Below are 21,062 nucleotides of genomic sequence, written 5' to 3' on the forward strand. Positions count from 1 at the left end.
ACACACAGAGAGAGAGAGAGAGAGAGAGAGAGAGAGAGAGAGAGAGATACAGAGAGAGAGACAGACAGACAGACAGACAGACACACACACACCACACACACACACACACAGAGAGAGAGAGAGAGAGAGAGAGAGAGAGAGAGAGAGAGAGAGAGAGAGAGAGAGAGAGAGAGAGAGAGACTGACTGACTTGTGGACAGGATGGTGGTGGTGGTGGTAGTGGTGATGGTGTTAGTCCAACTCAGTAAACATGGAGATGAATCAAATTGCAGGTTTGCCTCATGAAATCATGTCCTCCTTGGTTTGCCCTCATTCCAAAGGAAAGGGTTCCTCTTTTGTCTTCAGCTTTGCTCTTTTCACATTCCAGTTTCTCTGACTTCCCTTTATTCCTCTGTAGGTCCCCTCTTGTTCTCTTTCCCACATGGGAGGTTTGTTTGTGCAGCATGGAATCCTTGTCAGCTGTTTCAGTTTAGTGTTAGCCTCAATCCCTCACAGCTCCTGTAAACAGGGGACCAGATGTGCTTGGTTCCTTAAAGTATTGGGTCTCCCCATTCTTATTGCAGAGCTAGCTTGTGAAGAAATGCTCATCAGGGAACAAACAGCTGTTCACCAGAAGAAAAAGAAGGGTGTCACAGGCCTATGTCTGGATAAAGTAATGACAATGACAACTTAGCTCTTAATCTGTACAGCATATGCTAGCTCATTATGTTTCTATACCATCTCAACTGGGTACACCGCATTAATACTCTCCTACATAGAGACACAGAAGCTGACTCAGAGGAATAGGAGTTGCCCAAAGCCTCCTAGATAATACATTGCAGAGTAGACCTCCCAGCCCAGATCTGTTCGAATCCTATGGACTCAGATACTAAAATTCAAATGGTAATAGAGGCAGTGTTTTAACTATGTCCAGAAGGGATAAAGAACCAGAATCTGTCTTGGCAATCTAGCATTTTTTTCCCTGCGGCAATAGGGTGGGGTGAGGAGACCGTAGACCACCGTGCATTTTATACCATTCCAGAATTACAGGGGATGTGGGAAAACTGAGGGGGAAGACTCAATCACATAATTATAGTCTCCACCAGAGTGCAGAGGTAGCTAAACCAGTGCTAGGTTTCTTTTGTACCAGGAATGGGCTTGGGCTACTTAACCACTTAAACTTTCTCAAGTTGCCTAGTTGCCTACTTTTGAATATTTTATGCATATGTTGGGATACTGAAGTGGGGTATAGGAAAGAAGGACACAGCCTCTGTCTCATTCCTGAGCTACAATTCTCTGTTCCTTTGCACCAATCAGTGGTTCTTTTACCATGTGGTCTGTTACTGGGTTCCTTCAAATTCCACAGCCAAGTGGAACCCTTTAAGCCCAGACCTTGGTGGATGTATGGTTGGAAAGATATTTGGTAATTGAAGATGATGTTAAGACTCACATTAATGCCTGCCTTCTGATGACAAATACAGTGTGAGTCCCTAAAATATGCAGCTATTCCAGTACACATTTTTAACCCTCTCAGCTTCACGTATACTCCCTAACATTTACCCACTCTCTGTTGATTATTCCTGGACACACTTTCTCACTTGCCCGGAGTCCACACTTAGCTGTTTTCTTTGTGCCAATCCCATTTAGAAAAAAGGCAAACAAAGCACAAAACAGTCCTTGAGGTATAAGCAATGTTTAACACTTAATTGTTGAATGAACAAAGGAATGAATGGGCAAATGGACACAAACCCAGGGGGAACTAGCACCGAAGGGCAACATCATGAAAACTCCAAATATCTCCCATCATGTAACCTTCTAAGAAGGCTTGCAGGGCTGCCAGCGACCTTATCAGCCTGGGTTCCTCCCAAGCCGACTGGGGGTAATAGATGTAAAACTGGGGAGTGCCAGATAGAACCTCACACGAAGTTTTAATGCCTTGTCTGAGAAACATCTCTGGCGTTAATGCGTTTCATACAGGTGTTCAAAACTGGGGTTTGAACCTCGATCGCCACTCCCTTAGTTCTGTGGTCTTTTGAGTAGATTTTGGTCTTCTGTACTTGAATTGAAGCTAGCTGGTGTTTGGGGAGCACAGCTGCAGATTTCTCTCCAGAAGACTTGAGCTCTTTTAACCCCAAACGGTGTGAGCTCTGCCAAGGGCTTAATTTGAATTTCTTCAGCTGAATGTCAGCCCTTGTGTTTTACCCCCTACAAAGCCAGGTTAAGCCAAAGAGGGGAAGAAGCTTGCATACTTGTTTGAAAGCTGGATGCAGCTGTTCCAGACAAACAGAGCTGCTGCCAAAGGCCTCTACCAGGAGCTGGGGGTATGTGGAAAATTTTAGCTGCAATGACTGTGGCTGTGGTGGTTGCAGTTTGTTATTTACTCATCTCTGGATATTTTCCTAACCCCATTGGTTGGGACTGTCTCGTTCCCCCACTCTCTCCAGCCCTTATGAGGGCAGACACTGCAGCCCACAGAATATTCTTAGCACTTGAAATGCCACTGGAACCCAATCAAACACCTCTGTATGGTGGGTGATTGATTCAGTATCCTTTCCTTGTCCCCCCATTGCATTCTATCCGCCTCTCCTCCTTAGTCCACTCTTGTCAGCTTGCTCTGTCTTCCAGGGGGTGAGGCATGAAACATTCAAGAATCCAGAAAGCTACATCCTTTCTGAAATAAGGAATAAGCCAGAAGAGACTGGAAGATTCCTAATTCAAAGAATGTAATCTGTATTGTCATTGACCCTGTTGGCCAAAAACAAAACAAAACAAACAACAACAACAAAGAAAAACCCAGCTATACAAATTGTGTAGATAAACCCTGGTTGGAAGAGAGAAAGAAAGGGGGGGGGGCGGTCTGGTGAATTCTTGTTCCCTCTTAGTAGACTGCCTGTCTCCCTAATTTTTTTCTAAAAGAGATACATGGTCTGAGTCCTATTTTGTAGTCTCCACAAGGATATTTGACTCAGGAAAGAATTAATATTAATAAAGCTTTGGTTTATTAAAAAATACATCTTCTAAAGAGTTTTCAGTGGACTGTGGATAGAGTTTGGCAGCAGAAAACTTGGGTAGCATTTGTCAGACTCTTCAATTCAATCCCATGTGAAGAAAGCAAACAAGTAACAAACCAACCTAATATACAGTCAAACCTAAAATCCCCACTGTTGTTGGAAGTTAAGTGAAAAGGGCAACTGAAAAAAAAAAAAACAAGAAAGAAACTAGAAAGCCTCGCCTCAAAGGCCATGCTGTCTCCCTCTTTCACTTGTGTGTTTCAGTCTATTATCAAGTAGCTCTTGCTAAGATGCCTCATGGGCCTCAACTGGCAGCCCCTTCTAATATTCGGTCATGTTCATTGCCACCTCTCAGTTTTTCTCTGGGCCTAAGTTAAGGATCTCTCATTGTCGTCTCATTCTTCCCTCTTCTACATCTTGGTATTGTTCTTGACCTCCGTGGAAGGAATGGACAACAGCTCACAGAACTTACCTGCATACCATGTTGGTGTCACTGCTGGCATTAGGAGGAGCAGCAGTGAGAGAGCGCCTCTTTGAGTCAGTGGACCAGTCATCATCCTTGACAAGGAAGCTTCAGAAGACAAGGCTAGGGCTATGTGGCCAGAAGTACCAGGATAAGGGGAAATGACTTTCAGAGCAGAACCAGCTATGAACTGCCAAAAGTGAGAGGAAGCAGGCATATGGGATCTGTGAGGAAGAAGATTTTAGCATTCATCAATGCCAGTTGTGTTATCTGGACCATAAACCTTTCCTGCTTCAAAGCATAATAAGACTTCTTTGGATTTATGGTCCCCTTTTCTCCCAGCAGGAAGAGGAGGGTATTAGGCAACTAATCCTCAATGTACTCTGGGGCCATCAAGTGCAAATATTGCATGGTCCAAGTCACAGGGAGGGACACTGAATGAAGTTCTAAGACCAGGAAAATACTAACATAAAGTCACATAGAACTAGAAGGGAATCTGGGAATCCAAAGGCTGCTACTTAGGGATTGTGTCCACTCAGTATTTCTTAACCACGAGTGGAGAAGCATTAACATATATGGCCTAAGACCTTCAGCACTAGAGTGAGACAGATCTGGATATGCTGTGACAAATCAGCAAATTAGGTAACTTCTCTAGGCCTTTTGTTCTTTACCTATACAACAAGAAAATAGTATGTACATTGTTGCCTGCCACAGAGGGAAAACTCAGTGTTTTGACATTATTATTACTAACTTTATATTAGACAAGACAGGGTGTTTGCCTTCTCTAGCCTCACAAGCAGTGACTATAGAGCCCTGCTCTCTTCTTAGCTCTGGGTTTTGAAGCCTAGTGGTTTGATAGTTATTTCTAGCTTTTAAGTCCAGCCTACCCCCCCCCCCCCCAGCTTTGCCCTACTGAGCTAAGGAGGAAGACAGAGAGGTTGAAGAGGACCCACCTATGAGCCCATTTTCCTTTCTGGACAAATCTTCACAGCAATGAGATGAGAGAATTCTGTGGTGCCACTGGACAAACACACCTTAAATAGCATTGCTACAACTTGCTGCCCATCAATGCACAATAGCTACTGGATCTTTCAGCAAGCATCCATTCATCCACATGTTTCCCATGCAATGCCATGCTCAGAGAAGGAGTCAGTCTCAGACATGGAAACATTAAAAAGAAAAAAAGAAAAGAAAAAAAGGATGGCAGGTTCTGGGCAGAGTCCTTAAAGGGCTATCGGATAAAGTAAAAAAATTCATTTTCCAAGTCATTACTTCTTGATTTTAGATCTAGAGTGTCTATAAAGTAGGAGGGGTGGCGGGGGGGAGAAGTGAGAATGAGGAATGAGGGTTAAAAAAGTAGAAAGCCATAGTACAGATGCTAACATGAAAAGAAACTCTGATGGAGATAAAGGAAATGGATGAACTAAAGCACCAAGCGGTAACAGAAAGAGATTTTAAAACGAGCCAGGGGAATGAGCTCATCGATGACCCTTCTCCCATATCCAGCCTCAAATCAACGCCTTTGCAGTGGAATAAAGGTTTTCCTGGGTCAGCCCCCATACTCTTTTTGAGCCTGTGACTTCTCTCCTGCCCACCTCCTCCCCAAGCTCAGACTGAAAAATTTGACTCACCGGAGGGAGCCATCCTTCTACTGGAAGCTGAGAAAAGAGCAGGAACAAGCATCTGCAGCCAGCACAAATGAAAACAACATATGATCCAATTTCATTAAAAAAAAAAACTTCTTCCCCCCACCCCCCACCTCCAGCTCTATCATCTAAGTCCCGAGTCTTTTGACCTCTCCACAGCTGTGAAATGGGGCAGTTCAGTTTGAGGGATTAAGTGCAATATACTTACCTGCTTTTGATTTTATGAGTTTTGTGGTCTCATTCATTTCTCCTCTTTCTCCCTGCTCTCTGCTCCTCTCATCAGTCCGGAGGGGGGGAAAAAGCCCTTCTACTTTAACATTCCTAGAACCAGTGGCTCCTGGTCTGTCAGGGCCTCCGGGATTCTGGTAACACTGCCCAGATGTTAGGACATTTCCATTTGCCAAAAGTCGTCTTAAAGCTATATTATCCTCAAAGCTATAGTTGTTACTCCCCAAGAAAAGAGTTTAGAGGGGGGCAGAGGTGGAGAAGCAGGAGGATTAGAGGAGCTGGTGTCCTCTGCTACAGAAGAGGGGAAGTGTGACCGGCACTGATCTCAAGCTCTGAGTGGAGTGATGACTAGTACAGGACTTCCAGAGATGTGTTCTGAGGAACACTACTTTTTATGACTCAGCATGACATCAGGATTGAAAGAAAGGGAATTTCACCAGCTCCAGAGAGGGAACACATGTAGCTGGCTTTAGCTTTCCCTAGATTTTTCCTATGCTTCTTTTTTTTTCCTCTCAAATTCACAATTGCTCTGTCACGTGTACGATACAGGCTCAGACACACTTGGAAACCTTCCCATTAATGATTTAAGTTTTTGTTTTGGATCTTTTAGAATGTTTTTTCATATAATACATCATGATCATATTTTCCCCTCTTTCAGTTCCTTTCAGATCCTATCCACACTTCTACCCACCCAACTTTTTTTTTTCTCTGTTTGGTCATGACTTTCTAATAAGTTTTACCAAAAAAATAAAAAGTCATGCATGTGTATGTGTAAGGTGTAGGGCATCAAACCTGGAGATCTTTGCATACCATGTGAGCATTCTGCCATGGAAGCATACCCCTATCTTAACAAGTACTTGCCTGAAGAATTAAGATTAATTTCCCATGCAATGAATGGAAAGAAAGTATACCTGAGGAGGCTTTTCTGAAAGGCTCTTTAAATAAATCTAAATAATCTGTTCATGGCAAGGTGATATCTAATGCTAAGCTGTTTTCCAGTGGTCTTGGATGGAGGGTTATTCATCATGAGGAACAAGCTTTCTTTGTCTTTTTGTCTGGTAATAACATTACTCTTACATAGTGTAGACTATCTTATACCCTTTACCTACTCATAGCTAACATTTCTATCTCTTGAAAAGTCAGTTTAGGTGGGTCTGGTGCTATAGGCCTAATATTCCAGCACTTAGGAGTCTGACACAGGGGAATTCTGAGTTCCAGATTAGCCTAAACTACCGAGTATAATGCAGGATGGTCTGGGACAGATAGGTTAGATTATGTCTTTAAAAGAAAAATCAACGGTTTCTGAGAAATACTATCTTTTGGCTGTGACATCTTTGTTTTACTCATGAATTCACAGCAGCAGTGGGTATGTACACAAGACCTGCATGAGAGTGGGTCCATTGACATCCCATTGTAGACAGGGAAGGGAGTTGTTAGGTCCCATCTACCCACCACACATCCCGAAGAGGGAGACGAAGTCATATTCTTTTGTGTTGCAGCCACTGGTAAGTTGCTCTAACTCGTAAATAGCTTCCCACTCATGCTCATGCAGGCGACCCTAATTAAATGCAGCCATTCACAAAAAAGACAGGAAAGTAGAGTGGGGACTTGTTGAGAACAGAAAGGAATTTGGTGTGTTGGGAGTGGGGGGTAGATGAGGTGATACGAGAGGAATAGGATCAAAACACACCCCTTTCCTTTAAAAAAAAATTAGTTTTCTTTTTGAAAATTTCACACAAGAGTTCTGTGTTTACATAATTCACCCCTCCCTCCCCTCTCCAGTGATCCTTCCCTACCCTTGCAACTTCCTCTCAAATGCAGAAACCTCTTATTCAGTCCTAAGTGTTCAGCACCAAATGTATGCACATGACCAACATTAAATGGGGTCAGTAGGTTGTATGTTAATAATCTTTGTGTGTAGCAAAACACATTTTTAAGATCTGTGTGCAATTGTGAAAGAATCAGGTTTTTGTTGTTGTTTGTTTGATTTTTTTTTCAAGACAAGGTTTCTCTGTGTAGCCCTGTCTGTCCTGGAACTCACTATATACACCAGGTTGGCCTTGAACTCAGAGATCTGCCTGCCTCTGCCTCTTAAGTGCTGGGATTATATTGTGTGCCACTACGCCTCACTAAGAATCTATACTTTTTCAAAAGAAAAAAAATCAGTAGTTGTAGAAAAAAAATTTTTTTTTTGCTCCATGTATGTAAGTACATTGGTAACAGCTTCTTGAGCTTCAAGAGAAGAATTGGGTCTATAATTTTACAAAGTTCAATAGTAAGCATGAAAACAGATTTCATTTCCAAACCACCAGTTACATATATGTATTGAATATCTAACAAGGGTTCAAAAGTGTGGCACAGTATCAAAAAATAAAAGGCATAATATTGCCTCATTATTTAATAAAATATTACCTTATAAATTATTTATGATTTATTTATTTAGTAAATTTGTATATAAACAATAAATAAATATTTACTAAAATGTGAAAGAGTGGTGGGCAGAACGGCGAATAAAACAGATAAAATCCGTGATATCTTGATATTCATTTATAATTAATTCAACAAATATATATCAAGCATCTATTATGTGGAACATATTTCTCTAGACACTTGAAAAACTTCAGTGAAACAAAAATAAAACAATAACACCAAAGAAAAATGTATTTAATGACCACCGAATGTGCTTAGGGAATTTTTGTTGCTCAGATCAAATAAGATAAGCATCAACGAAATGATGTTGAGCAAGGAATGTGGTTTCTTTAATCTTATAGGACTTGCATCCAGTTCCCCGAGAGTTTATGTGAGTTTCAGAGGGAAGGATGGTTCAGACAATTGGAAAACAATACAGCTCCAATAGCAATAAAGTACCAAAAACTATAGTGTAGTTTCTGTGGACTCTAGGTGGAGACCAGAAGTGGGGAGGGAGGAATGGTAAGAGACTTTGGTGTATTCTCAGGCAAAGAAAATGATATAAACTGAGGTCCACTCTTAGGCTATTGAGGGTTGATGAGTAGGATGGTTCAGGGGAGTCACATTAAAGAAAGTTGAATACGTAGGTTAGGATCAGATCTAAAGTCATGACTAGAAAAAAGTGAATATATAACCTCTGTCTCTCTCTCCCTCTCTCCCTCTCTGTCTCTCTGTCTCTCTGTCTCTCTCTCCCTCTCTCTCTCTCTGTCTCTGTCTGTGTCTCTGTCTCTGTCTGTCTCTCTCTCTCTCTGTGTATGTCTGTGTATTGAGGGGTGGGGGAAGGAATAATAATAATAAATTTTAAGCAGATTGTTTGCTTTCTAAGATAACTTCTTCACTAGCGCTGGCTCTGCCTCTGACTTGGCATAGGGAACTGTCTGAGTCCCCAGGATAACCTAACATGCCATACTGTCCCTCTATAAACAAGTCCACATCTGTCTTCAGCCTAGTATGGAGAGTTCATCTCATTACTCATCCCATCCCCAACACACTGAGTTTTGATCCCTTCCATTAACACGTCTATGATTTTGCACACATAAAATCTCTCCCTCTATTCTTGGCCCTCTGAGAAGCTCCAGCTCAGCCAGTCAGAGGGAGTTTACTTTCCGTCTTTGTCCTCCCACAGCATAATTTGCATACATCTCAATAATTTTATACTCATCACAGTCACTGCCATTGTTCTTGACTTATGTCTGGTCTCTAATAGACTGTGAGGGCCTAGTGGGCCAGGTTCTTATCTCCACTCTTCTTTATATTCCCAGCACCCAACAGAGAGCTTGGCACAGACTAGGATGAGGATGTTCCAGAAGGTCTCATGAATATAAGAGCATATTAGAGGGGATATCATTCCCATGAAGCACAAGGATGAGTATTATGCCTTATCCAGAACACCTGGGTTAAAAATACACCCCCCCACACACACACACATGTCTGCAGCACTGACTTTGTGTGGAAAATACTATGCTAGATATTTTGGAGTGAACACTTAAACAAAACCCACTTCTCTTTGTGTTCGGTTAGAAAGATAAGCTGAGAATACAGACAAAATACATACTAAATTTATTAAAGTCCGACATCATTTTCAACTTATGAATGTTAATATTAAGCCACTAAGCATTCAATAAGGGTTGTACTCTTTAAAATATTAAATAAAGTTACTTGTGATATCAATGAAGCTCAAGGAGGTACATGATATGCGGGCTAAACCCTCACACAAGTAAAAATAAATAAAGCCAGGCATGGTGATACACGCCATTGATCCCAGCACTCAAAAGGCAGAGACAGGCAGATCTCTACTAGTTTGAAGGCTTTTTGGTCTGTATAGCAGGCCAACCAGGGCTACATACTGGACCTTGTCTCAATAAGAAACAAGTGAATAGAAAAAATAGACATAGAACAGATAACTAAAGAAGAAATAGTAAGAACTTCGAAGAGCTAATAAGGGATAAAAGGATATAACCATTTGGGAAAGTAAGTTTTAACACTGTTGAACAATTGATGAAGTTGTAATGTGTAAGATGGTGTAACATCCTATTTTAAATGTTAAGAAAATAACTGGGAGATGCTTTTTAATTTTATCCTATGTATTTAGCCAAATGAAAGTGGGGGCATGTAAGAAAAGGGATACGGAAGTAAAATGCTAAGGTTATGTGAACAAATGGTCAAATGTACTCTGGCTTTTTCTGGTTTCAAAGACAGAATAGGAATTCCTGAAGCCAGTATATAGCCACTCAAATTAATTTCCCTGTTTGTGACAGTGAAATATTAGGATGATCTAGACTTTTTTAAAAAAAAAAAACAAATTTAAGTTGAATAGTCCTTGAGCAAATAATATGCTGTTACTTCTAGACCAGCCATGATCTTACTGAACCATGTGCTGAACAGGGATTGGCTGAAAACTGGGTGAGGTCATCAATGCAGCATTGTGCTCAGAGGGTTTAAAAGGAGGTGCACTGGCCCTGTCCCACAGGCTCTTCTGTAGTTTCTGGACATCTAGGTAGCAGGATGTAGAGTAGGTGAGTAGGTACTACAGTAAGTGACTAACAGTCTAAATTAATATCAGAGTGTGGTCAGACTACAAGTACTAACTAATGTTAGAGGGCTGGGATGTGGGAGGGAGAACATTGTCAGTGGGATGCGGTGATGGGGGACTTTGAGAACAGGAAATAGCTTTCATTTTTAAAGGTTGGCAGGGAACAGGAAACAAGCCTTGTTCAGAGGATAATCTTATTGGCTTAATGTGGAATAGACAATTCATGTTGGCAAGGCAACGGGGAATGAGGGTTTATTAGAGCTTGGGGGCTGGGGATTGGAGCGCCTCAGAAGAGATCTGACTTAAGAGCGAGCTCTTGTTGCTGATGCTTCCCATACCTGATGTGTGCCAAAGAAAATCACTTAATCCTAATCTTGAAAAGTTAAAGGAATTTGATAGGAAAGAGACACAAATCCCCCACTAAAGATTGAATGTAACAAAGTAGCAAAATATTTAAGGAAAATATTTTCTTACATTTTTTTGGCTTCAAGTGTATTGTTGCCCAAAATGTGGAGAAAATAACTAATTGAGCTAGAAAAAGAAAAACAAAAAAGATTGGATCCTCTGCCCCCCCCCACTCAGAGACAGTGTCACTACCTGGGTGATTGGACTGTGGGAGCAAAGGCGAAAGCAAAACTGAACTGTTCTCCTCCCCAAGAACAAGGAGGAACTAGTGGCAGCAGGCCCTTCAGGGACTCTGCAGAGCCCCCATTTGTGATTCAGAGTCTAAGCAGCAACAATCTTAGCTCCATTCGAGTCAAGATAGCTGTTTGTTTTTATATTAGTCATGTCTCACTGCTAAGAGTATCCCGTGTCTGATGCAGGAAAGAGGTATGCTGGGCTTAGTCTTAGGCAAGGTACTCAGGCTCTTTGAGCCTGGTTGTCCATCTGTAAAATGAGGAGGGTACTAGATCTGAGCTCATAATAGGACTTTTGTGATGTAGGTATGAGGTAAGAGGTATCAAGGGCTTAGCAGCAGGGGTTGGTACTTGGTGCTCAGCATTGCAGTCACTAGTAATTCTTGAAAGAAGAAACTCATCTTATGGCCCAGAGAAACATGTGAAGCTGTTTTAGACGGGATTAACTGTCCTTTTGGTTTGGTTTGGGATCCAGACCCCAGCCTACATTTTAACTAAACTGAACTTTTGGATTTGTTGGCACGGCAGGGGGAAAGCTGGCCCAGCAAGGCAGGAGTAGTACAAGGTGTTGTGGCCATAGGAATATTAATTTCCATGTCGGCTTTCGGTTTAGCTTGGCACTGACTGCCCTTCAAACAAAGCAGTGTTGTGAGTGGCAGAGGAAGGGAGAGAAGGAAAGTCAACACATTCTTGGAAATAAGATGTGCCTTTTAGTTTTAGCTGTTTTTTTTTTTCTTCAGCCACATAAATATCACATTGCTCTTAGGCTTACAATGAAAATGATTTCAAAGCTGTGGAACAAATCTAAACTTCAGAGGAAACTTTCTGTTTAGGATGACAAGGAGTTAGCAAGGCTTCCCTTGATGGATGTTGTTTACAGGAATCCTCAGATTAGGGTCAGCCACAGAAGGAAGCTTTGCATATACTTAGAGCTTCATTGCTCCATCTGCCTGGCTGTAGCTATGGTAAATATATTCTAAAAGCTGAATGCCTGTTTCTTGATGACTTTACCTCAGAGTATTTATGGGAGTATGTTCTCCCCAGAGCACATATGTGTGCACACACAGAGAGATGAGAGAAAGAGAAAAAGAGACACTCCGTTTCCATATATTTTTTGTGTTGCACCTTTGTACTTTTGGGATAAACTTTAGTATAAAGCCTGGCAATGAAGTAACTCATTTTCCAAATGTTGTTTTTTTGGACTGCAGATGTCTGGTTGTTATAGGAACTGGTCCTAGGTCAATATTTAAACCACAGGAAAGCTCTGTATAGTCAAGTCAATGGAACTTTCTTGTCCTCTGCTTCTGTAGTAGCATATGTTTCAAGCAAAGCTTCAAGTAAAAAAATGGGGATCTCCTTGTATTTCATGAATACATAAACTGTCTGTAAAGTCTGTATTGAATATGAGGTAGATATTGCCTTCTAACCCTGTAGCAACACCCCACACTTAACCATCTCTGCACCACCTCATTAATTCATTTGTATTTATGTACATCTTATATAAGTACTGTGAATCTGATTAGAAGAAGAAAATATCCTTATGCTGTTGATCTCATGAGAAGCAAAGATTGTATTCAAGTGGAGGGCAATCTAATTTTTGATTTTATCCTTTTCTTTTAGGGCACTAGGGACCTGGAAGGCTGGACCTTCCAGCACTGCGGGCAGTGATAGACAACTTACAATGAAGTAAAAAAGACTCGGAAGAGAGGGGTGGGTGGGAGATGAGAAAGATTCCATAGAGGAGCAACAATAACAAAAAACTACCACCAACAAAAAGAAAAAAAAAAACCATACCGAAGCAAGCGCCACTATATCCTTTAGTTTTCAGTAACGATCAGCAGGGGGCGCTCCGAAGTTGTCTCTACTTTCCAGACAGCCTCCTAAGAATGACCCTCTAGAAAATCGGCTCCTGTTTCCGGTTCTTCTCAGTAGCAGATACTCGTAAGTTTTCGGCATTTTCCGGGGAAACTCGGGCGCTTTCGCGCCTGGCTGACTCGAGCCGATCGCCCGATCGCCTGCTGCAGAGGCGCAGGGTCTCGGGGTAGTCATGGCGTCCCCATCTCGGAGGCTGCAGACTAAGCCGGTCATTACTTGTTTCAAAAGCGTTCTCTTGATCTACACTTTCATCTTTTGGGTGAGACACGGGAACGGCTGGGGAACTCTGGTTTAGGTGGTGGGTGTGACTCGGAGCAGAGAACCTCAGGTCTGGAGTGGGATGAGCTTTGGGCGGCTGTGGTTCCGGAGACCCCAGCCTTGGCCACGAGTTGGCCTAGGCCGCAGTGGCGGGATCTCCGAGATTGGAACCGGGGTCGGCGGCACTGCGTTGGCGCTGGGATCTTGATGTGAGATGACTGGTTGAAGTAGGACCCAGATGTCTCAGTAGATCGAGGTCGGAGCGGGAGATGAAGAAAGGGGTAAGGCCCCTAGAGCACACGAGGTGTCCCTTAACCTTTCCTTTGAGGGGTCTTTTGCATAATAGTATCTCTCTTTTCACTGCTTCATAAGAGGGGAGTTTTTCACAGGTAAGTATGGTGTGAATCTATTCCTGCCAGTCTCTCCTTGGGTTTTCTTTTGTGTACCATCCCCTTGTATCCTATGTCCATCCCAAAATTGGGGATGGGGGATTCGAGAAGTTTCTGGAATCCAGAAACGCTTTTAACCCTCCCCTCTTACAAGATGGTTTTCTTCCTCCGACTGGAGTCAATTGCTCTAGGAAAATTTTGATTTCTAGACACGTATGCCGTGGGAAATGCATTTTACACAATGAAACAGATGGATTTATGCAGTTTTGAGATGATGCTTTGTCCACAATCCGTCTTTATTTGCAGAACCCTTTCCTACCTCTTCCATATTTACCCACCCCATCCCCCCATATCCTAGCCACCGTGCTGTGGCAACTGGACTGTTAATCAATTCTCAAATGCATTGTTTCTTAGACGCTTCCTGGATTAATTGTTTGAGGATTCAAGCTTGTATGGTGTCTGATTGTTTCTTTCTCTGATTTCTTACGTAGATCACTGGTGTTATCCTTCTTGCCGTTGGCATTTGGGGCAAGGTGGGCCTGGAAAATTATTTTTCCCTCTTAAATGAGAAGGCCACCAATGTGCCTTTCGTGCTCATTGGCACAGGCACTGTCATTATTCTCTTGGGCACCTTTGGTTGTTTTGCTACCTGTCGAGCCTCTGCCTGGATGCTGAAACTGGTGAGTGAGTCCTTGATTTCTTTAGACTGCTCTTGGTTTCCTAGAAAATTCTTATATATTCTATTACATTTTTGTTTCTCAGAACTGGCCTTAGCTGTTTACACTTTTTCCACTCTTTATGGAAAACAAACAAACAAATAAACAAAAAACCAAACTACCAGCTCCACTGCCAGCTTCCATATTTAAATAGACCTTTTGATACTGCCTTCCCTGCCCTTTTTAATAAAAATATGTTCAATTGATTGCTCAGAATTCCAGCCACCTACCTCTTTTCCTCTGTGATATCTGAGTCTTTTGTCTGAGTCTTGTTTGTACTAACGTGAACTTTTTAAAAACTTTTTACCCCACAGTATGCGATGTTTCTGACACTCATTTTTTTGGTCGAACTAGTCGCTGCCATTGTAGGATTTGTTTTCAGACATGAGGTAAGCCTGAATTAGACAATAATAATGTTAAAATTTATCCTTTTGTCTTAGATAGATTCAACAAGTAGCCCTGTCTGACAGCTTTCAATATTTTACAAAAACCATTTGAAGCTGTATTTCAAGCTAAGCCTTTCAACTGCAGCTGACAAGAGTGGCTTTCTCATAAAAATTGGTAGGATGATAATTACTAAGAGAAAATGATATCAAAATTACACTAATTTCTAGTTGTAATTTGGTGTATAAGCACTTATTAAGGCGGAGTTTTATAGCTTTACTAATAGGAAAGTAAAATACACAGTTTATGGCAGAAAATTAATACCTTCCTATAAGTCACATTTTGAAAAGATGTAATTAATGCAAATCATCAAAGGCTTAATATTCATATATTAAAATCAAGTAAACACAGCACTGCTGAGAAGGGAAGTAGGGAAGGTGTATTCAAGGACTACTTGAACTATTAGTGCAGGTTCATTCTGTAGGCATCCGACTTGTTTGTGGAGGAAGATTGAGGCTGAAGGGTGGAAAGGCAGTGCATAGTAGCCTTTGGATAGGTACATGCTCTCATAGCACCTTGAACTTGTAGGTATTATATTGTAATATTTTCCTTGATAGGCCTTTCAGCCCAAATTATATTCCTTGGTAGCCATAATCAGACTGTGGAAGTTAATTACCACATGTTGAAGATTGAATGATTGGCCAGACATGAGAATTTCTTAGTTGATATAGAAACCCAAAGTATTTTCTAGAATATTTGTTTACTGGCATTTGCTTTTTGTTTTTGTTTTTTTCCGGATCCAGATTAAGAACAGCTTTAAAAGTAACTATGAAAACGCTCTGAAGGAGTACAACTCCACAAGAGACTATAGAAGTGAAGCTGTAGACAAGATCCAAAGTACGGTAAGTGGTTAGAGGTGGTGTGTTTTCAAGAGGGAAACACATTTCCTTATCGCCTCTGAGTAATAGGCTGCTGGGTGTGTCCCACTTGTGTGGAAAGGCAGTGTGGGACGATACCAGCATGTGTTCTTATTCTCTTTTCCATTGACATCATAGACAAATACTGTTAGGGCCAACTACGACAGGGCTGTAAAGACTGTTTAAAACCCATGCTTATTGTTAGAATCAAGTGCCAGTCTTGAATAAATCAAGAAGAGGTATCACTGAGTATAGTACATATTGTTTTGGGCACATATTACAGTAGAAGATGGTGTTAGGCTAAATGGTTGGCTGCAAACCAGTCATATGACACAATGCTTTTTACATTTCTTTCTCAGTTGCATTGTTGCGGTGTCACCAATTACAGAGATTGGAAAGGTACAAACTATTACTCCGAAACAGGATTTCCCAAGAGCTGCTGTAAACTGGAGGGCTGTTCTCCACAAAGAGATGCAGATAAAGTCAACGAAGAGGTAAGGGTCCTTTTAGACTTTTTATTTGGCAGTATTTGAAGATTTAATGGAATGCAAAATGGACTCATGTTTTACTCGAACAAATATACAAAATCAGAAGCTTTCAGGGAAGCTGGTACTTCATTTCATAAAACTAGCAAATGACTGTCCAATGCGAGATCCAAAAGGTGGAACTGGTTGAGACTGAGGACAGGTGAGACAGACTAGATTTCAGTGACATGATAGTGAAAGGCTAAAAACAGTAGCTCAAAACCATCTTCTGTGGACAGTTGAATGATCAAAGTAGTGCTTACCAGGAAGAAAAGCACAGCTTTCTTGATTTGTACTTAATGTCTTTTTTTTTTCCTCTCCCATTAGGGTTGTTTCATAAAGGTAATGACAACTATTGAGTCAGAAATGGGAGTCGTTGCTGGAATTTCTTTTGGAGTTGCTTGCTTTCAGGTAGGTTTTTCTTTGTTCTTTGGGAAATGTCTTATTCGTGTAGGTATAAGAGAAGTTTTGTTTTGTTTTTGGCCTGGAACTCAGAATGTAGACCAGGCTGTCCTAGAACTCAAGAAGATCAGAGGATCTACCTGCCTCTGTCACTCAAGTGATGCCATTAAAGACATATGCCACCATACCCAGCTGGGTTTCACTTTTGAGACATGATGAAGGTTTTACTTCAAGGGACTGGATAGTGAAGACAATGTAAGAAGAGTCTTAGGTTTCACAAAGCAGTCAGTTAACTCATCATAGACTGAGTTTTCTTATGGTGAAACCATGGGACTTAACGTTGGATGTATATTACTGATTTTGTTTATCATTGACTCATTTCTTTCATTTCCTGAATCTTGCATTTTACACAACAACAAATAACTGTAAATTTAGCTGGATAGTAGTGGCACATGTCATTAATCCCAGCACTCCAGAGGCTGACACAGGTGGATCTCCAAGTTCAAGCTCAGCCTGGTCTATCAAGCAAGTTCCAGGACAGCCAGGACTGCACAGGAAACCTTGTCTTGAAAATCCCCAAAAACCAAAACCAAAACAAAAACAAACCTCTAAATTTTAATTCACATTGTCATAGCCAATCATGCTTTGAATCTATAAAAGACCAAGAATTCAATCCTAGCAATAAGCACATGGCATACATACATACGTATGTCTTGAACTAAGAGCCTTATGAATAGATGCAAGCAATCTACCACTGAGCCACATCCCAAACCCAGTTCATATTTTCTGAAAGTGGTTAACAGTGGGAAGACACAATACCCTCCTAGGTGATCAAAACATGAACTGATAGGACTCTTTTCACTCTGAGCAGTCAAAGTTCTAAAACTTTATTAAAAGTTTTCCTTTCCTGGACTGCAGCGGCCTGCTGCGTTATTTATAGATCATACAAGCCTCTATTTCCTCTATTTTGTTATTTTATAGATTGAATTTCTTCTCGAGTTGTGCTGATCACTCCAGCATGAAAAGTTCGGTGGTGTGATTGGGAATGATTTTTTTAAAGCTTTTTTCTTCTTTACACATTTAGCATTATAGAAGTAAGACCAATGCAAGGATAGTCCTAATATATTTATCAAGGTGCATGTCTTACCACCTAAATCTGCACCAATATATAACAGCCATTAGCCTCCTTCATTCTAATTATTAGACAAAATTAAAACCCCAGTCATTCTAACTAGATTTAAGTCCTCAACAGCCACACAAGGCTAATGTCTGTTGTATTGAACAACACAGATGCATCCAAAAAATGACTTGTGCACATCAGTTGGGATTTTACTTGATAAAATGCTTATTCTATACAGTACCATTATTTTCTTTTTTATAGTTGAGGGCTTCTCTAAATCCCAGGACTCCTGATTTTTTCCTTACTGTTCTTTGTGAAGTTCTGGGTCATTGTTAGTGAGTGAGGCTTTTTAGAATCTTTGAATGTGACCTTGGCACTGCCTAAGTAGCTAATATAATCAAGACAATTCAAGGAAGGAAATTACTGGTGAATTGCAAATAAAATGAGAATGCGTCCATATCCCAAGCTCTTCCGCTTCTACAAATCTGCAAGTCTCTGTGTATAAATGAGTAATTTTGTTCATATTTTCTCTCCAGCTAATTGGAATCTTTCTCGCCTACTGCCTCTCTCGTGCCATAACAAATAATCAGTATGAGATAGTATAATCAGTATACACACGGGCTTATATCTCCTCAATTTTAAGGTATGTTCATTTTTGGTTCTTAATGCTGTTTATGTTGATATTTATGTGGTATCAATATTTATATATTAATTATGAATTAAGTTTCCCAAGGTCTTCTCCAGTAGCTTATTTAAATCTTCCTTTTGGTGTGTAAGCACTGTTTAGGCAGGTCAGGTTTCTATCAGAAAGGGTGGTCTGAAAGTATTTATGTAGCTTATCTCTGGTTGCCTTTTCAAACATTTGTGCAATAAAAGAACATTACTGGATTTAAGAGTTCACTTACACTTCTCAACCTAAAGGTCATAAGAGGTCTCCTTTCTCACGTATTTTAACCTAGAGTGAAGAGAAATAAAGAATCTAACCTTGACGTTTATGTCCTTTCATTCATCAAGTGTTAAGGAAAATATATCCTGCTCTTGACTGGTGTTAGCGTTTTTCCTAAACCTTAATTGTTATTCATACAGCTTTAGTGCCTAATAGTGTTGTTTTCTTGGGAAAAAGATAAGTTTTGTGTAGACTAGATTTCAATGAGTTAAAGTTCACCTGACCTAAGCCAGAAACCAGATGTGGGGGACAATTGTTACTGGCTGAATTAATCTCCAGGATACCTGTCATGTTTTAACTGGGACATGACCTGGGAGCATAGGGGGAGGGCTTCACTAGTGGGAATAGACCAGAATGCAGGCAAATACAGATGATGCAATTTAGGCAACAAGTCGATTAACCATGTTTTCTTTAATTTTTTGGACACCAAGGTTACCTTTGTGAGTTATAACAGCGCCTGGATGGAGACTGACATCTTCTTAGCCTGAAAAGCTACACCAGTAGGCTGATTCAATCAAGATATTTGTGTATTGTGTTCTATGTCCACTTTCTGTCCTATTCTTACACCCCTGTTTCTCTGAAACACTGGAAGAGCTAGTAAATTGTAAATGAAGTAATACTGTCTTTCCCTTTGATTTTATTTCTCAGTGTGGGAATTGTGAGAAGTGCTGTGAATTTGTTATGTTCCTTAACAGTGTCACTGATTTAACTTTAACCCCTACGATTTGTTGTTGATGTAGTGTGATAGAAAATTGGCCTCCTTGAGGAGGCCTCATAACAGTCTGGCTTTGTTATATAATCTTCTCCCAAAAGAAACATGTTCCCTTAGACTCTGCTGATAGGCAGAGTTGCATTGTATAATTTCATTGACATTCATCATTAGCATTCCTGAGTGGTGGTACCAGTCTCAGGCTTTGGGTACAAAGGACGGAGACTAACAGCCACTACCCATATTTTGTGATCCATCAGCTTTTGGCACACAATGTATGTATTTTTGTTTCCAAGCTAAGACATTTATACTGATTATACTTTGTTATTTGAAAGGTTATAATTACTTTAATGGCATCAGAAGTCTTGTATTTTCCTTATGAATTTACTGGAACTTACTTGATTAACTTTAGCTAGATTTTCATCACCAGGCAAATAATACTTCATATCAACTGTCAACATTTTGGTTAATTTTAATGGCATTCGTTTTGCTTTGTATCCTTGATCCATAAATATAAATCCTGTACACAATAAATACTGCATTTCCTCTAAAAGAATCGTTTTAATTTTTAGAAAATCTACTGGAATGGTTGTTTTTCCCAATGAGAAAGTGAAACCCTACATTTCCACATGGAATCCCATTTTTAGGGATGAAAGGTAAGGCCAAGGCCCTGACTCTGTTGTTAAGTATCCCTGTTGAAAATAGTATTCTCTATGATAAAATCACATTCCAAGTCATTAAATAGCATGTGTTTACCATTTTCTTAAAAGGTTAGGCTTTTGTAGTGGTGTAGTTTGCATTGAAAAGTTACATAAGACATCATATGACCTGTATCTTTAGGATAGTGAAAGAATTCCTTTAACTTTGAGTCTATCCAACCAGTAGTGAACCCTGTTTTATCACACAGTCCCTGATTTTATGATAGAGTCAAACACATCAATAAAATGGACAATAACTACCCAGTTTGTGATGAGAAAGGGGACCACTTGGAGAGGAAGTGGGTACAAGAGAGGTCAGTGAATGGAATATGATTCTGAGTACATTATATGCATGCATTAAAATGTTGTAATGAAAGGCTAGGGCTGGGAGCCAGGGGTAAAGCACTTGCCTGGCAGCCATAGCTTCCTAGTTCTTAGTCCTGCAAGAGAGAGAGATGGGGGGAGGGAGGGAAGGAGGGAGGGAAAGAGAGTAGAGAGAAGAGAAGAGAAAAGAAGAGAAGGGGGGGGGGTTGAGACTGAGATGAAGCCAAAACAAACTTGGTGCTTATTTACACTGCTTGCCTTGGCTCAGCACCTGAGTTTTGTTGCTGGAACCCACCTGAAAACAGCCAGGGAAGGTGTTGCATGCCTGTAATCCCAGAGCTGGGCAGGTGGAGACAAGCAGATGCTTGGGAGCTTGCTGGGTAAGTAGGGGAGCATACTCTATGCCAGTGAACTCTATGCCAGTGAGAGACTCTGTCTCAAGGAAAAAAAAAGACGGATGGTGTGTGAGGAACAACAAACACTTCAGGTGTTTCCATGTACACGCTCATGAACACATGTATATAAACACAAATTTACATAATGAAACCTAGTTTGTGCAATTAGTATATGCTAAAAACAACAAAAACCTAGTTAATGAACTTCGGGTACATGTGTTGAAATGCTTGGAGTTGTGTAAAAAGGGATAGCCTTAACCTTTTGATAGGTGTAGCTTAGTTTTGACCTAAGAGTAGTAACAATACAAACAGGAAAATGCCCCAAAAGGGATAAATCCAATTTCTAGGTGTAGGGGGTAGTTATGCTAGAGAAACAAGTACCTGGAGGGTCTTTTCAATGAAATGAATGCTTCTTTTCTTTTTTTTTTTTTTTTTTTTT

The 21,062-nt window shown here is 40.7% G+C and overlaps 2 protein-coding genes across 3 annotated transcripts in view; one reads left to right on the forward strand and one right to left on the reverse strand.

Moving 5' to 3' along the window:
• Nucleotides 1-5,690, reverse strand: part of Srpx2 (sushi repeat containing protein X-linked 2) — a 24,083-nt gene extending 18,393 nt beyond the window's left edge. Inside the window, exons 1-3 of the mRNA XM_028781215.1 lie at nucleotides 5,307-5,690; nucleotides 5,084-5,135; nucleotides 3,462-3,676 (exon numbers count right to left, since the gene is read on the reverse strand). Coding sequence (XP_028637048.1) covers nucleotides 3,462-3,669 — 208 coding nt within the window. The 5' untranslated portion in view covers nucleotides 3,670-3,676; nucleotides 5,084-5,135; nucleotides 5,307-5,690. The remainder of the gene's footprint in view (nucleotides 1-3,461; nucleotides 3,677-5,083; nucleotides 5,136-5,306) is intronic.
• Nucleotides 5,691-12,841: 7,151 nt separating this feature from the next.
• On the forward strand, nucleotides 12,842-19,759 carry Tspan6 (tetraspanin 6). 2 transcript variants are annotated; one of them, XM_028783366.1, is made up of 8 exons: nucleotides 12,842-12,907; nucleotides 13,980-14,168; nucleotides 14,519-14,593; nucleotides 15,392-15,490; nucleotides 15,865-15,999; nucleotides 16,357-16,440; nucleotides 18,088-18,194; nucleotides 18,929-19,759. In XM_028783366.1, the coding sequence occupies exons 2-7, from the start codon at nucleotides 14,157-14,159 to the stop codon at nucleotides 18,154-18,156; spliced, it is 474 nt and encodes a 157-aa protein (XP_028639199.1). In that variant the 5' UTR covers nucleotides 12,842-12,907; nucleotides 13,980-14,156; the 3' UTR covers nucleotides 18,157-18,194; nucleotides 18,929-19,759. The 2 variants fall into 2 exon arrangements, with proteins under 2 accessions (XP_028639199.1, XP_028639167.1); XM_028783334.1 differs by having other exon boundaries at nucleotides 12,873-13,100.
• Nucleotides 19,760-21,062: the final 1,303 nt, after the last annotated feature.

This window comes from Grammomys surdaster, unplaced genomic scaffold (assembly GCF_004785775.1).
Source record: "Grammomys surdaster isolate TR1022 unplaced genomic scaffold, NIH_TR_1.0 61, whole genome shotgun sequence".
Classification (NCBI taxonomy): Eukaryota; Metazoa; Chordata; class Mammalia; order Rodentia; family Muridae; genus Grammomys; species Grammomys surdaster.

Bases quoted from the DNA above. Each gene is read 5' to 3' on its own strand.
- Tspan6 (XM_028783334.1), top strand. From the start codon at position 13,014: ATGGCGTCCCCATCTCGGAGGCTGCAGACTAAGCCGGTCATTACTTGT. The intron at 14,169-14,518 runs GTGAGTGAGTCC...TTTACCCCACAG, and splicing joins CTGCCTGGATGCTGAAACTG to TATGCGATGTTTCTGACACT. The intron at 14,594-15,391 runs GTAAGCCTGAAT...TTCCGGATCCAG, and splicing joins GATTTGTTTTCAGACATGAG to ATTAAGAACAGCTTTAAAAG.